This window comes from Ursus arctos, unplaced genomic scaffold (genome assembly GCF_023065955.2).
Source record: "Ursus arctos isolate Adak ecotype North America unplaced genomic scaffold, UrsArc2.0 scaffold_3, whole genome shotgun sequence".
Taxonomy (NCBI): domain Eukaryota; kingdom Metazoa; phylum Chordata; class Mammalia; order Carnivora; family Ursidae; genus Ursus; species Ursus arctos.
In genome coordinates, this window is record NW_026622985.1 from 99,404,096 (window position 1) to 99,420,517 (window position 16,422).

At 53.1% G+C, this 16,422-nt stretch overlaps 1 protein-coding gene across 3 annotated transcripts in view; it reads right to left on the reverse strand.

Moving 5' to 3' along the window:
- Positions 1–16,422, reverse strand: part of PAXIP1 (PAX interacting protein 1) — a 49,870-nt gene that overhangs the window by 11,932 nt on the left and 21,516 nt on the right. For all 3 annotated transcript variants that reach the window (XM_057304302.1, XM_057304301.1, XM_057304303.1), the window contains 8 exons: positions 14,663–15,298; positions 8,357–8,960; positions 7,854–7,948; positions 4,693–4,788; positions 3,621–3,758; positions 2,820–2,941; positions 2,244–2,428; positions 1,165–1,208 (listed from right to left, as the gene is read on the reverse strand). In XM_057304302.1, coding sequence (XP_057160285.1) covers positions 1,165–1,208; positions 2,244–2,428; positions 2,820–2,941; positions 3,621–3,758; positions 4,693–4,788; positions 7,854–7,948; positions 8,357–8,960; positions 14,663–15,298 — 1,920 coding nt within the window. The remainder of the gene's footprint in view (positions 1–1,164; positions 1,209–2,243; positions 2,429–2,819; positions 2,942–3,620; positions 3,759–4,692; positions 4,789–7,853; positions 7,949–8,356; positions 8,961–14,662; positions 15,299–16,422) is intronic.

The following is a 16,422-nucleotide window of genomic DNA, read 5'->3' on the forward strand; positions in this document are numbered from 1 at the left end:
AGTGGGACGGAAACGTGTAAATGGGCAGCTCTGTAACTGTGGACACGGAGCCACAGGGAGAGCAGTGTCTGGGCCCCTGGGGTCTGGCAGGGCTCTTCCCTGATGACCACGTCCCCAGCTTCGTCCTGAAGGCCACCGTTAACACTGCTTTCATCGAAATGAATTAGGAGAGTATCTGCTTTTGCCCATGCGTCAGAGCTGGTCGTGTTTTGTTCAAACCATAATTACTAGCTGAAGCAAAGGGAAAAACCCCCACGTGACCACGCTATCATCAGCACAAAGGAAACAGACTCTGACGATTATCAGCGGCTCCCAGGTTAGACGTGGAAAACAGCACGCAGAGCTCGCGAGTCAGAGCACAGCTGAGGTGCTCCTCGTAACGCCGACGAGCGCACGCCCCTCAGTGAGCTGTTGGCGGACACACAGCCTCCCTCACCTCCGCAACGCTCAGGGGTGTGCTGAACGTCCGTGCACGTCACACACAGTCCTTCCGCGGAAAAACCCAGGAGAGCACATACGGGAACACGCACGTAACCCTGAACCTTTAACTTACGCTGCCACCACCAAGGAAACCACAGCTGTCCTCACAGCGGCAGGCGCATCAGCAGGGACAGTGACCGGGAGACAAGTTCTACAGGATGACCTTACTGAGATGTGTCACAGAAACACAGCCAGAAGACACAATTCATGTCCTGTCATACCTGACCGACGGGAGTGCAGACAGCCCCGAGGGCCGCCCAGCCTTGTTTCCTAACTGACCATCACCAGCATTCCAACTTGTGCCAAGTACCAAAAGAGAGACTCCCCCCTCCAACGTGGCCAGGCGCCCCCTTCCCGTCTCCTCTGCAGCCCGGAGCGAGTCGGAGCTGCCGGTGTTGCTCTCAGGGCTCCCGCTCGTCCTGCTTCCTCCTCCGCCCCTTCACAGCCACACAGCTCTCGGAGCCGACAGCGCTCCTCCGCACAGAAGCACCAACGACTGACGCCACCGCCACTGAGGGGGGAAGGACCCAGGGCGTGCTGAACATTTCATGACGGGTGAGAACGTACCACCCTCATCTGCTATGCAGACACATTCAAGAGCTTTTAACTGACAGATACACATCTACATCTACTGTGATTCCCAACAGTGCCAGTCCACGCGACCGGGCCAGAGCCTGGACGTACCATCAGCACCTCTGCCGACACCTTCAGCGGGACTCTCCAAGCATCTAGAGAGAGAGAGAAGTTACTTTGACGACAACACACGGTTTCAGCGGAAAGGCTTGCTTGTGAAACCCTTTTCTGGGGCTGGTAACCTTAGACACGTAGGCTGCTTTGTGCACATTTATCAAGGGCACACGAAAGAACTATGCTTGTGCTAAAAATCCCTCCAGGACAGGGGAGCGCGGCAGGCTGCTGCCGGGGTCATGCTCAGGGGCTAATGCTCCGAGCCTTCTCCAGGGGAGCGGCTCTAGGACAAGCAGCAGCGCACAGCCCCGCACCCCACTGTGGCCGCCGTCCACCGTGTCTGGGAACCACCACCACCCGTGGCAACAGGAGGCCACTGTGAAGGACCACAGCGTGTCCCCCACATGCCGGCCAGGCTGAATGCTCCAAGGAAGGATGAGGAGTCTTCGTAAGGTTTTCATTTCAGAATTGAAAGCAGACAGGGACATATGTCCCAGGGAGGGGGATGATGGCTTAAACTGAAGAGCGCTCTTGTGATGAAAGTCATCAAACTGAATGAGCTTTCTGAAAAGCGAGCGTACTAAAGCAGACTGAATGACCGTTTTCTCGAGTGTCCGTCCTCGAGCATACGCAGCACAGCTAGTGTTGTAGCGGACCTGGGGGGCAGGGGTCTGTGCAGGCCAGCAGCAGGCACACCCATGCCTGCCCACCCCACGGCAGGTCAGCCGAGGCCCGACAAGGGCAGGGGCAGGAGACGGGGTGCTTGCCCACAACTGAAGCAGAGAAAGCTGGACCTGGGTCATGGTGTGGGGTCTTTTTAGAGAAGCCATCACTGGCTGGAGAGACAAGACAGCAGCAGCATGGGGGACCCCTTCCATCCGTGAGTGTCTATTAAGATGGCGAACACGGAACCAACAAGGCCCCCGTGCAGGGTGGACAGAAGGAAGGGGCGTGGGAAGGAGACAGGAAATGATAGGAAAGCTGACGCCACGCTGCGCCTCGGGTAAATACAAGGTGACGGAGGCACATGTGATCCTTGCATGGGTCAGTCGGCCGGCATGTGAAACTCTACTTACCCAGCAAATTTAAAACCAAGTGCGGGGTCGGGGCAAATGGCTCCTGCAGACTGAAGGCCGTGTAGCGGCCGTAGTGGACCTGCCTCAGCGCCTCAAAGTTCCCCAGCAGAATATCGCCGAGCCACTGGGCATTCACGCAGGGTATCCGCCACTCCTTGGCTTTCTCATACTTTAAACCAGTCGGTCTGTTTTTGAGGGAAAACACATTTTATTAAATGTTAGACTTGTCTACTGTTCAAAATTATATTTATTTTCAATATGGTGCCATAGAAATAGCAGGGATACCTCGGCAGGGTTGGCAGTAACCCCCGGCTGGCAAATGCAGGGCCCGTCCCAGCTCCCGCCGGGTCACCAGGGCGTCCCCTAGTTTAGTAAGTTCACCTTATTCCCGGGACCTAACTTAATTAACTCTTTAGCTCATTCGTGAATCGAATTTCGTCCCCACGTTCTATAGATAACTTCTGCTCCCATCAAACCCATCACGGCCGTTCTTCTACCAGACCCAGGTTCTCAAACCCCCACCCCAGGGCGAGGCGGAGGTCCGGGTATGGGTGGAGGCCAGCGGGGCGCACTTACTCTCTGCAGATGAGCACCGTGTTGCTGCGGCACAGGTAGCCCGTGTACTTGGCGCCTGCCAGGTAAGCCATTAGCTTCAGGTCGTCTCTGTCACTGTCGACAAATCCAGTCACAGAAATAATCTAAGCACAAAGAGAACAAATAAGGCCCAGACGCGGCAACAGTTTAACCCGTGAACCCTGCTTCTCCGTGCCTGTTTTACACACGTGCATTTTCACTCTTCACCATGTTCCTGCACAGAGGCGGGAACGGTCCTCCTACAGACGTCAAGACCAGCCTCTTGTTCACGGTCAGCAGGGTCCATGCGTCGCCAGCAGACGGGGAGCAACGACCATGACACCAGATATGGGAAAACCTTTCTTGTGTTAACAGGACACTGCTCAGATCACCTTAACAAAGCTTCTTTATTAAGCACGTAAATACTAATCGGCCAGTTCTTCATTCCCCTCACTGATCCCAATTTGGAGGTTATCTGAGTGAGAGAACCTAGAGCTACGGATAAACTCCTGCCAGCAGTGCCCACTCTGGTGCAAGATGCCTGGCTTACTTTAGGATTTTAAATAGTGTCAGAAATTTGAGAGAATCGGTTAAATTCTGCTCCACGAAAGGAACTGTGATGGTTCTAAGGGACCCAGGAAATGAGGGAAACGAGGTACTGGCACTGCTCGGGCCCTTTCGAGCTGGGCCGGAGGGAGCACATGGGGACAGGGACGCAGAGGCCCATGGGGGAGACGGGAAGGCAGGGCAGGACCGCTTTGCCAAAGGAGGAGAACGATGACGAAGCAAAGGGATATCCCTTACGTGCTGAGAGCAGGGCTTTCCTCCTGGGGGGAACGCCACCGGGAAGTGAAGGGCGCGGTGAGGGGGCACCAGCTTCTTCTTCTTCAGGACCATGTTCAGCCAGTGCGCGGTGACACACCTCTTCCTTTCTCTGATCGCCTGCCAAACATAAGATCATGGGCTTGCTGGGCTGGGGTGTGTGTAGCTGCAGGACTACATGCGAAGGGGTCAGGTTGCATAACTAGTGACCCCTCCGTCGGAAGCCCTGTGGGGACAGCATACCACTGAGCACTTGGTTTACCACAGTGACAAATGACGAAGCAGGCCGATTGTCACAAAACTAAGAATGGGACTACCTACACACCAACAGCCCGCGACGGGACAAAAGCAACAGTTTGGGACAACCTTGAAAATACTCTGATCATGCAATGACTGAGGTTTATGATCATCAAAATTTAAAAATTTCCCTTAAGAACACAGAGGGCCCCAAGGACAAGAAGTTCTGAAAAAAATATAACTGCCCACCTAAAATTAACCACAGAGGAGGAAAAAAAGCCCTCACGAGCATTTCCACATTTTCAGTTGGGAAGCGGATCCAGTATATGGTTCCAGTGTTTAAGAGGAGTTTCTAGGAGGCCATGCATCACATACCTATCGACAGCGGCCTGTCTACCAATAACAGCATTGTTAGGAGAAGAGAAGAGACTTCAGGGGACAGACGAGGTGACGCCGGGAGAAAGCCTGTGCCCCGCAGAGCGTTACAACCGCTCGATCCAGCCCTGCGTACACAGCCCCACAATAGCGGGAAATCCTGCTTCCGCCCCCCATTCCGCCAGCACTGCTTTGAACTGAGTAAAAGGACCGTGTTCTTGCCGTGACACTACCTGGGGTTGCCCTCACTTTCCCCGTGCTCAAAGTCAGGAGGCCACAAACAGACCTATCCCACCAAAGACTGATGGAAATGACGAAGCAGGTACTTCCCCACTTTCAGAGGCAGAAGAAAGTCCTGTCCAAACATGTCTCTAGAACACTTGGATGGCCCACGAGAAGGGACAGACCCTGCCGCAGTCAGAGCCGAGGCCACCGCACTCACCTGCGCGTACGCACTGCTGACCTGACTCTCGCACAGGAGGTGTGTGCACCGGCTGGAGAACGTGGGGTCCACGGCACCACCGTGCATCTGGATTATCTAGGCACACAAGACCCGGAGTCGTCATCAACGTCAAGTACTCAGGAAAACGGAGGAGAATCATTTCAAATTAGCCTGCTATCAAACAAATCCATCATGTTTTTATAGTGTATTTCGCCAAAAGACGTATGATGTGTATTGGTGGCACTTAAGGGTTTTTCTATCCAGCACCATAAAATGAAAATGAACTCCAGCGCTCACAGTGAATCGGATTCCCAGAAGGCAAGAGAGGAGAAACGGAATGTCCTCTTGCTGAAGCAGGGTTTTCTCCACCCGGCCCTGCTGATGTTCTAGGGCAGCTGATGCGGCGCTGAGAGTGACCTCGTGCTTCGTAGGACGCGGGCCACACCCCTGGACGCGGCAGCTGCGCACCCCCCCCCCCGCAGGTGTGACAACTAGAACTGTGGGAAGACATGGCCAGACATCCCCGGGGGGCAGAGCCGCCCCTGGTTAAGAGCGATTATTCTACAGGGAAAAAAGAAAAAGTAGTGTGAAGTTAGTGAATACCAGACACTGACTGTTAGCAGCAGACTCTGAGTGGGGCTGAGGGGCTGCTCTGCGTGGACTGTGGGCGTCACGCGATGCCAGCTTGTGTCGGAGCCCAGAGAGACTTTCACTGTCAAAAATGATCTGCCCTGCAAACCAATTCTGCTTCATTTACTTTTTAAATTTAGTTCCTGTAGCAGCTGGCGCACAGGCTAGGAAGGCCATTTCCACGCGCCACTGGGTCTCACTCCCCTGACGCAGCCGCGCTCCGCACTCCTGCCGCGTCTTCCGGTGCCGACCATCGTACTCTACCCGGCCCGCACCACTGACCTCCCCCGACGGGGGACACCCCTGTCCCCAGCCTTCCTTGTTTGGCTCCGTCACCATCCGCGGTTCAGGGAGTCTCCGGGATGTAACTCACTGCAGCTCGGCCGCCGGGTCTAGCACCGCACGCGCCCTCCCCATGGCCAGTCCAGAGTCAGACGCCCTCCCTCCCGCCTTCCTCTTTCTTTCCTGCCTGCCTTTCACTACGTCACTCCTACACCCTTCGAGGAACACCACGGTGGTTAAGACCATGCCCGCACATCCCCGGATCCCCTCCCTTGGGTACGGGCTGGCCCCACAGGATACGGAGTGACCGCGTGCGGCTTCTAAGACGCAGCCGTGAGACACAGGGCGGCGTCCTCCCCGCTCCGCCTCAGCTCCCACGCCCCGGGGAGAAGCCAGGGCCACCCCAGCCCTGTGGAGGGGCCCGCGTGGCGAGGCCCGGAGGCCTCCCGCCGACAGCCAGGCAGGGTGCCAGCGGCCCAGCCACCCCGCAGCACCCTGCTGGGTGCCCCACCCGTGAGGAAATGCGGAGGTGACAGGCGCCGTTGCTGCGTGTCCCTCACCGAGAAAGCACGCAAGCAGCCTGGCGGCACCGGCTCTACCTTGTGCTGGCCCTCGGGGACCGCGCCTTCTCCCCAGCAGAGGCCGGCTCCTCCCTCCGCTCACTTTCGCAGCTGTGTGGCACGTCCCTCCGCCCTCACCCAAGTCCTTTTCCATCCCCGCGTCGAAGCGCTGTTCCCGGTGACCGCGTCTTCCCATCCACGGCACGGCAGATCCCCAAGAACGGGCCCCGGGAGGGACCGCTGACTGTGGGAGTCTGAGGATGACGTCCTTCCCGGCGCCACGGGACAGACAGACCACACACGCCCTTCTAGGCCAGGGTCGCTTTCCCTCAGAACCCTGGAGACGGCTGCCCGAGCAGCACCTGACGTGGGGCGCCCCGCCCTCACCTCCCCTGCTCCCGCACTCCTGTTACCGAATGTTGGCCCTCCTGGACTAATCCTTAACCTAACAAAACAAAAGCAAACTTTTCTCTGCCTTTTCTTTGAGCTATTCTACTGCTTTTTAGGACGGTTTCTACACATGACATCTTAACACTTCCGTCATTTTTGAAGAATTTTCTGCGGCTGTAATTCTCAAACGGGCTTCTGCGCTTCCTCCCTCTGACCGCGGCCTCAGTTCAAGGTACTGACATCACTTCCCTGCTCTCCCTTAATTCAACATTTCATGATTTAAAATGTACATCTCTCCTTTCTCTATGTGCTTTAATACCTACAGAGAGAAAACTCCAGCATTCAAAACTTGGCACGTAAAGAAGGTCTTGGAAGGGATGGCCCAGCCTGGACCGTGTGCCTTCCGCTGCCCCATCCCCAAATGCATCACCTGTCTACCTGTGCTGCTCTACGTGGGACACCCTCCAACACCCACTCCTACTTGTCCTTGAAGACCAAGTTCAGGAATCACTTGCTCCCGCAGACCACTGCAAGCCAAGGACCCCCCACCCAAAGGGTGATGTTCTGTCTCATGGCTCACCCTGCACCTGCCGTCCTGCCTTATCATCCCCTGTCCAGAAGGCTGTTTCTCCCACTGATAGTTTTCTCGATCTTATACATTCATCACTACTCCCTAGGTCTTACAGCGTGCTCAGCACAGAGCGGGCTCTACACGACAGGAAAGCTCAGGGGAAGCACGTGCAGGGTGCACTTGAAGCATACTTACACTTTTTTTCTTTTAAATTTGAATCAGTTTTAATTTGTGGCACTGAAGGGAAAAGTATTTACTTCTTTTCTTTAAAGGCCACCACACAAAATAATGAATACAGGCACTGCAGTTCCACAGCTAGACCAGAGACTGGGAGGTCCCTTCCCAGCTGGAGAGGCTGAGATTTTCCAGCAGTTGCCTTTGGAGACAGACATGATTAAGGCACACAGAAGTTGATGGTCCCTATTCCAGGGCACCAAAACCCTCATCTTACTCTCACTTCCCCAGTTACATTCAAGTAATTTGTGCCCCGTAGAATTTACGAGCTGAAAGAATCTGAAGAACAACAGAGTCCATCATTTTCCCCTTAAGGCTAAATACTGAAGCCCAGAAAAGCAGTCTGCCCGAGGTCACAGAGAATGTGAATAAAAATGCCCGTAATACATTCACAGCATAAATATGTGTATGTCAGGGAGGGCATGGATGAAGTCCAGTCTACATTCGGAGGAGAGTGTTCAGGACAAAGTTTTTCTTCTTCAAGCACGACTCACCCTTTTCCAGGTGGCCAACAGCTGCTTATCAGACATCTGCTCCGGATAATCCGCAATTGCAAACACACATCCCAGTAAGAAGCCTTCTTCTGGAACTGGCACAGAATTACACAAGAACGGTACAACCCCATGAATATATGACTCTGTGTGCACAAAAACTAATAAAGCTGAGTTCAATCTGAATTTATGAAGTGAATCACTCTGGAGCAGGAGCCTGCTAGACACATACTAGCTGGGCTGTCTGTATTCACAATTAGAAAACAGAACCGACAGAAGGAAGGCCTGGCACGGACCGCTCTGTGTCCGCCCTCGGGGCAACCGCCGTCCCCAGCAGCAGGGACCGCACTCACCTACTCTATTGTTAGAACCCGGTCCTTTGCTGGGGACAAGACTCGGAGCTGAATCCTCCCCCTGCCCTCAGCCCCACCCTACCCCACCCCCCCCCTGTATTTGCATAAGTGCAAGACTTCTGTGAGAAAGACAGACGAACCCCCGTGACTCACTTTCCACTGCTGGGTCGTGTCCAAAGAGCTGGTGCTGGGGCGGCGGCTGCGGGGGCGGGGGCGGGTGCTGCAGCGGCGGCTGCAGGGGCGGCGCCGGGTGCTGCGGGGCTGGCGGGGGCTGGCCCTGCACGTGCTGCGGCTGCAGGCGCTGGAGCTGCTGCTGCTGGAGCAGGCTGTGCTGCTGCTGGAGCTGGTGCAGCTGCTGCTGCTGGAGCTGCTGCTGCTGGAGCTGCTGCTGCTGGAGCTGGTGCAGCTGCTGCTGCAGGGCGTGCGGCTGCGGCTGCAGGGGCTGCTGGGGCCGGTGCAGCGGCTGCTGGGGGAAGGGCAGCGGCTGTGGGGGGAAGGGGTGCGGCGGCTGCTGGGGATAAGGCTGCTGGGAGATCTGCGGCTGCGGCTGGAGCTGCAGGAGCTGCTGGGCGGGAAGATGCAGCACCGGGTGCGGCGGGGGCGGCGGCGGCGGCTGTGGCGGCTGCTGCGGCAGATGTGCCTCCGGAGCCACCTTCACCTGGCTGAAAAGCACTGCGTTGGCATTCGCGTGGCCCTGCTGGCTGTGATTCACCTGCTGCTCTAAGTTTTTTGTAGGTGCGGAAAGGGACTGTAAGATCTAGAAAACAAAAATGAGGCAAAGTCATTAGCAACTGTTACTGAAATGTACTCATGTTCCCTCCATGGAGGGAATAGGAGCATCTCCTACGTCTCCTTCACGTTGAATGAAATAGGAAGCACCGCACAACTGCAAGCTTCAAAAACAATAAGGCATTTTTCTTTTATATTTATAAAAGCATCACCAACTTCAATAAAGTAAGTGAATTCCTATTCTGAGACCACCAGAACTTGAAAGTAAGTAAAATGGAATAAGCTAATGACTTAGAGCTGACAAACATATAAACTCACATAAACTCGCATGGCTGATGTGTTTTACAGACCACGGTGACGGCTGCAAAAAAAAAAAAAAAAAAGGAAAATAAAACAAAGGCGTCCTACTTACTCCTGGAGGCTTGAGCAATGTGCTGCGGTGCACAGCGCCCCACAGGGACCCCTTCTCCCTCCACAACGCTCCAGACTTCTCCTAACCCAGGGACGCTCCAGGGAACATCAGCGGACCTGGCAGCCCCTTGGCCTGACCTGAGCTCCTTTCCAACAAGAAGAGCAGTCCAGTGAGAGGCAACATGAAGACCACCCCCAAGTGAAGACATCCGACAGGGAGAGCAGATAACCCCACCAGAGCCGCCGGCCCCTCCTGGTCTGTGGTCACCCTGCCCTGTGCGGGGGCACGCTCTGTCAACAGGGGGCAGAAAAGACACCAACAGCAGGTTTGTTTAAATGGTAAACGTTCCCCCAACTGAGAAATCATCAGTATAGCTGGTAAATTCGTCTTCCTCAAAAAAGACTTGGGGCTCTTTAGATGGAGCAGGAGTGTTCTGAGCTAGAGAAAAACCCAACTAGCCAATTTCTGTTCTAGTTCATTCTGCTTCACAATGACAGGAGTAAGCGGAGAGCTCTGTACAAGGCGAGGGGTGGGAGGGGACAGCACAGGGAGTCAGGAGACGCCAGAGTACCAGATGGTGGGTTCCTTTATTATCCTGCAGAGTGCTGAATAAAACAAAAGACAAGTTCTACAATGAATTTTTTTTCCAATAGGCTCAAATAGCAAAAATTGGAAACCATCTTCTGATGCTCAAAAGACATACAACGATCAAACAGATTTTACTAAAACTCAATAAATACAACTTAACCCTGCTGAAAGCACACTTGCCATTTAAATAAAACTCTAGAAATTTAACCTAAGTCACAGCTGTAAGGAAATCTCAAATAGGATCTTAAAATGTATCTTCCACTTAGACTCCCAAACATTAAGGTCATATAATTCGCAAGGATAACACAGACTCTGGATTTAGTGATGGAACACCGGGGCTTAAAACTGAAGCAGCTCATCAGGGGCACTCGCTACAGCTGTCCGTGCAATCAGCTCACCGGGAAGAGCTCGAGCTCCAGAAGGAGTTCTCTGCGTACTTCAGAAACTCCTCAGCGGAGCTCTAAACAGAAAGAAAATTTTTAACAAACTCATAAATAACAGGGTAACAATTTCTCCTCCTCCGCTTTAAAGTATTAAAAGATACCCTGTGAAGCAGAGGGAAATCGACCTCAGCACGCACCACACCCAGACGGCAGAACAGCAACTGGGATGCTCACACCTCATAGGAAAGCACGTGGGGCAGGGTGGCGAATACCTGCCTGTATTTACGTGGGTCAACCCCGAGCCTGTAAGCACAGGGCAGGGTCAGGAACAGTGGCTGCTTCTGGAGGAGAAAGAGGAGTTAGGGGTGGGAGGGAGCTTACCACTTTATAGCCTTGGGTGCCATCTGAATTTTTAAAATTTTGTACATGTACTTTTTTTACTCTCAAAAGTAACAACCCATGTAAATTTGGTAATAAGGAATAAAGGCCTGTCTGCCACAATGAGCAGGGTCGAACAGGTCGTTTGCCTCGTGCTGCCTCGTGTACCCCCCACCCCCAAATCAAAGGAGAGCTCTGCAGGGTCCAAAGGACCCTTCACGTGCACTCCACAGCCGGGAGCCCGAGGCTGTCCCTCTCAGCTTTCACGTCTCAGAGCGGCCAGGAGGACTCTGCAGGAGGCCAGAAGGGCCGGGGCACCTTCCGTGCGGTGACATGAGCTCAGAAGCTGGGGGAAGCCAGGCTGCGAGCACAGGGCAGCTGGGAGCAGATGGAGGTCAGGACAAGAACACCGGCCGGAGTGAGACGGACACTGGTCTGGAAAGCTGGGCACCTGGCAGACAAGCCAGTGAGGGGACTCTCGGGACACCTCCTGTCCCATCAGACGGCCTCTCAACCCTCTGATCTGCCTCTGGCTGAACACACGTTAGTCCCAAGGAATCAAAGAAGTAAAATTCTTAGCTGCGTGATCACATAATTTGCCATACTGCAAACAATTTCTTAATGACTGTCAAGTCTGAATTTTTCCTTCATAGGATGGTATCATAATCTCTAAATTACTTACATGTCGAGTCCCCAATACATAAAGAATTACGATACAAACAACATGGCCCCTAACCACTAAAAATCCGCAGTTTGATCAGATTTTGATGGTTAGCCTTATCCCCCCAACTCCCAATCTAATTTTAAACTAAATCTGTCTTCTATTTGTAACATTTCAAACATTCATTCTCTTCACATCTGGCAGCAAAATGTCCTATGTTCTAACACTGCTGGGAAACCCGGAAAACCTCTTCGCAGCTGCTGCTCTCCCTGGAGCCGGGCCGGAGCTGCCCGGCTTCCCGCCTCGCAGCACACGGACCTCAAGCCGGCTTCGGACGCCCCTCCTGCAGGGTGTGCCCCAACTCCCTGGCGTGGTCACTTATCTCCACCTCACGAGATTATTCCACACCCAAGTACTAACTCAGGCAGCAAGGGACTCAAGGGGACATTACAGAATACAGAAGCAAAGGCCAGCGGTGCCCCCCAGCACTCTGTGCAGAGCCAGCAGACGAAGAGCAGGGAGCACGGCTGTCCTCTTTGAATGGCTGACCCCATTCCTGATTCCTCAACTCCAGCAGGGGTAGCAAGCATTCCCCGGGCTACCTGAGGGCTGCAGGCTGAATGGGGTGGGGCGAAGCGGGCTGAGCGTACCACTCATTGAATCCTCACATCTCACCTTTCATCTGCACGGGACAGGTCTGCCCGCAAGCCCCAGCCTCCCCCACCTTGGGGACACCACCACTCCCTGGTTTCTTTTTTTTTTTTTAAAGATTTTATTTATTTATTCGACAGAGATAGAGACAGCCAGCGAGAGAGAGAACACAAGCAGGGGGAGTGGGAGAGGAAGAAGCAGGCTCACAGCGGAGGAGTCTGACGTGGGGCTCGATCCCACAACGCCGGGATCACGCCCTGAGCCGAAGGCAGACGCTTAACCGCTGTGCCACCCAGGCGCCCCCACTCCCTGGTTTCTGACTGCCTCCAGGCTATCCCCCTGCTGCCTTCTCCCACTGCCCCAAGCCCCTGGCTTTCCAGTGCTTTCTGACCATCACCTCTGCTCCCCTGACAGCCCCCTGGTGCTGGGACTGCACTTCATGGCTTTGCCACCCACTCCCCGTCAGGGGTGCCGCTGCCCATGGACCCCCCGACCACACTCTGTGTTCCGTCTTCTCCCCTCCCCACTGGGCACCCCATGGGAGCAAAACCTGGACAAGCCTGGCCCTGCCATGCTCTGACCACCTCATCTCAGGGATGTTCTCCTCAGCCCCACGCTCCCAGTCACCCTCCAGACTGTCCTCCACGCAAACTCAGTCACCTCTTGGGCCACGGCAAACACAGGCATGGGGAGTGAGCCCACCGAAGGCGCCTCACTGCAAAAGGGGAAACTGCTGCTCGGCCACGAGGCACTGTCACCATGCAGGCTGCAAAATACAGCCTCATCCACTTCTTCGGAAATGCCAGAAATCCCACCTTTATGAAGAATCTCATGATTTTGGCAAAAAAAATTCAAAAAGTTATTTCGACCAAACCGAAGGTGTCAGGCAAAAGGTGATGTCACTTACTGGTGTGGCAACCCTGCTGTCCCTCTGTCTTTCATCTCTAAAGCCAGCGCACCTTCAAAATTGCTAATTCAACTACACCAGGCTCTGACCGCCTCTGCTCTTCCTTCTGTTGGTCACGTCCCTGCCCCGCCACCCCCTCCCGACTTGGTTACCATCTTACTCACTCTTCCTAATATTCCAAGCTAGGCTGCCAACCTAAACTGGGTCCTAACCATGTCCAACAATACTGTCCTCCCAGGACTTCTGTATCAACTATTCCAGAATTTTCCATTCTCCTCAAACCCCTGATTACCCCTCTCTTCCCCTACACCCTACACACATTGCCTCATGCCATCTTAATTTTCTTCCTTCTGATATCTAAAGAATGTGTTTTCTTTTCTTCGACCTTACTCCGAATGACTGACCTTCCAGTGTGTTGAGAACCACATACTATCAGTTACTCGCGGCCAAGTCGAGGGAGGGAGGACAGGAAGAAAAGGATATTTTTAACACACCATCTCCAATAAAAGATTTTTTAAAACCACCACCACAATCATACTCAACAGTAACACTGTCATCTACAGCAAGAAATACATTTTTGGTCGCCCATTCTAGAGCCCCAGCAACTTGCTCAGAAGGTGGCCTCGCTCCTTCGGGAGAACGGTACAGGCGCTGGGGGGTACAGGCCCCTGCAAATGCCTCCAGCTCCCCCCACTATGTCAAGTCTCACTTTCCTTTCTTTCCTCACAACACGGCCAATTCACACCTGCATCTGGGTCTTCACGGTTGCTGTTCCTTTCGCCTGAACTCCCTGCTCCCATCTCTTCCCACGGCCTCTTTGTCCTTCACACCCCCTCCTTCATGAGGCCCTCCATGATCGTCTCGGCTAGATAGCCTCCACCCCCAAGGGCTATTATATGACCCCCTCATTACGGTCTTCAAAACACCCTGACCCACAGAAGCCCTTTTGTTCCTATTTGTCTGTCTCCACGTGAGATGAGGGCGGGAGACTTTTCTTATCTGCCACCTTGTCTCCCTGACCTACAGAAATGTACACGGCGGCCAATACGCCACCTCAAATACCGTCTTTTAAACTGAAAGACATTATCTATTAAAACTTTTAAAATCCAGGGGCGCCTGGGTGGCACAGCGGTTAAGCGTCTGCCTTCAGCTCAGGGCGTGATCTCAGCATTCTGGGATCGAGCCCCACATCAGGCTCCTCTGCTATGAGCCTGCTTCTTCCTCTCCCACTCCCCCTGCTTGTGTTCCCTCTCTCGCTGGCTGGCTCTCTCACTGTCAAATAAATAAATAAAATCTTTAAAAAAAAAAAAAAAAAAACTTCTAAAATCCATTCCGTATCAACAAGCTCCAATCATAAAACTATCAACTAAGAGTAAGGCTTCTGTAAGGAACAAATAATTCATGTTATTTATCCACCAGGAAGTTCATTAAAAGCAAGTAATGAACACCTGGTCAACATCACGCCTCTCCTGGCTGCACTGCCAACCTGAAGTTCAGGAAGAGCGGAAACCCATCTCGAGGGGCAAGCGCGCTCATCGCTGGTGTCCCGCTGGGATTTGAGAGACACTGAACTACACACACACGCACGTACACGCATGCACACAAAACCGTAAAACAAGTCCTCACACAAATACTGCTTGTAAGTTAACTGTTCTGAAGCAGCAGAGCATAGAGACTATACTGAAACAGACTGTAAGACACAACTCTAAAATCCGTTATTTAAATTTCCGTTCTTTAAAGCGTGACTTACGTGTGCTACATTGGACGGTCGGCTAATCTGCTGCATGTCCGCATTATTAGTAATGTTTCTCAATGTCCGCACAGCTGGACTCCACGCAGCGATCATTTCCGACCTTTCGGAGCTTTGGAGGCTCTGTCCCGAAGCCATGAGGTTGCCCCGGACCTCAGGAGGTAAGATGCCGCCCGGGACGGGTGGCACGTTGGCGCACAAGTTGATCAAGCCCGGCTCCTTTCCCGCGGGCAGCCTGCGTTTCGCCACGGCTAACTGCGGGACTTCAGCGGGGGTCCAGTTTAAATTTCTCTCTTGTTTTTCAGGCGATGAATCTGAAGAATCGTCAAACATCAACTCCCCTTTGGATTTTTCAGTGTTGGATTTGGGTGAGAACTGCTGGTCCCCTGAGGGAGACCCTTCTTGAGAACTGGCAGGGCTTGATTTTCCATCCGTACTACCCTCATTTGGGGAATCCTGCTCATTTTCTACCTCCTCCTCCTCCTCCTCCTCTTCCTCCTCTTCCTCTTCATAAATAATGAGTCGAGGATGATAAAATGCTTCATCTTTTTTGGTTTTTTCAGATATGCAATCCAGGACCCAGTCAGGAGTCACGATTTTAATACTTGCTCTCTTTAGGGCACATTCGTATTTCTCCTACAAGAAAGCACACACACACACACAGCTGTAGATTTTATCAAATTCCTTAAAGTGTGTATTTAAAAACAGAAGTTTAAGACCTGTAACTGTCAATTCATATGCAGAAAAGCGTAAACTGCTCTCAGATGCAGGACTAGAGCCAAAATGAACCATGGATCTATGATCTCAGGACGGCCTCACGCCTGCAATAGTAGTCATAAAAGACTTTGTTAAAAATTAACTTTTATAAATGGAATTATAGGAAAAAGTAGAGCTAGCAAGCCCATGGAAAATTCTCTTATAATGCAATAAATAATGGCCACCTTGTCTAGCTTTTATTTCACACCCTGTACAAAGCTGTTAACTGCGGGGCAGGGTTCCTTCAGGACATCAGACACAGTCACGGGAGGGTGGCCGACTTCTCATGGGGAGGCTTTCCCAATGAGGCATCTAGAGTTTATTGAGCTCACTCCACCGGGACACAAAGGACACAACACGTCTCTGACCTAATAAAGAGGTTTACGACTTAGCTTTGGAGAGAAAGTAAACGCCAGCAAGAAAATGCAAAGCCGCCACTAAGTGATGTGGGAATCAGACTACAGAAGGGCTCTACCACTGAGCCGCAGGACCCAGGGAAAGCCGCGCTGCAAGGTGAGGCCTGGCAGGGACGTCAGTGAGCAAAGCCTACGGCCAAGGGAAAAGGGGTGCACACAGGCAGGGGTTCTCCTGCAGGTAAGGGTGTAGAACAGAATAAATCCCAAAGGAAGAAAGAAATAAATGGGAAATAGGAAGCAAGGGTAATAGGATACAGGAGGTCTAAAACAAATGATTGTCACTGGCTCGCTTAACTAACAGAATCTCACACCCCTGCTCCCACAGCCCAGGATGACAGCAGTTCTCTGGCAAACCCGTCATTAAGGCCCTACGCTAAACTCCGTTTCCTGTCGAAGGGACCGAAGGTGGCACTTGCTATCTGTTAGGGCAACAGTCAGCAGGGCTGCCCTGGAGGTGCCGAAGAGACGGCCGCTCTCAGTGTGTGTGGCCGAAGCCAGGACCCGCCTCCCAGGAAGGAGGGAGGCCGACCCACGTCTACGGGTTCTCACTTTCTGTTGCTTCTGAGGATATTCTACGTTGAACCTTTT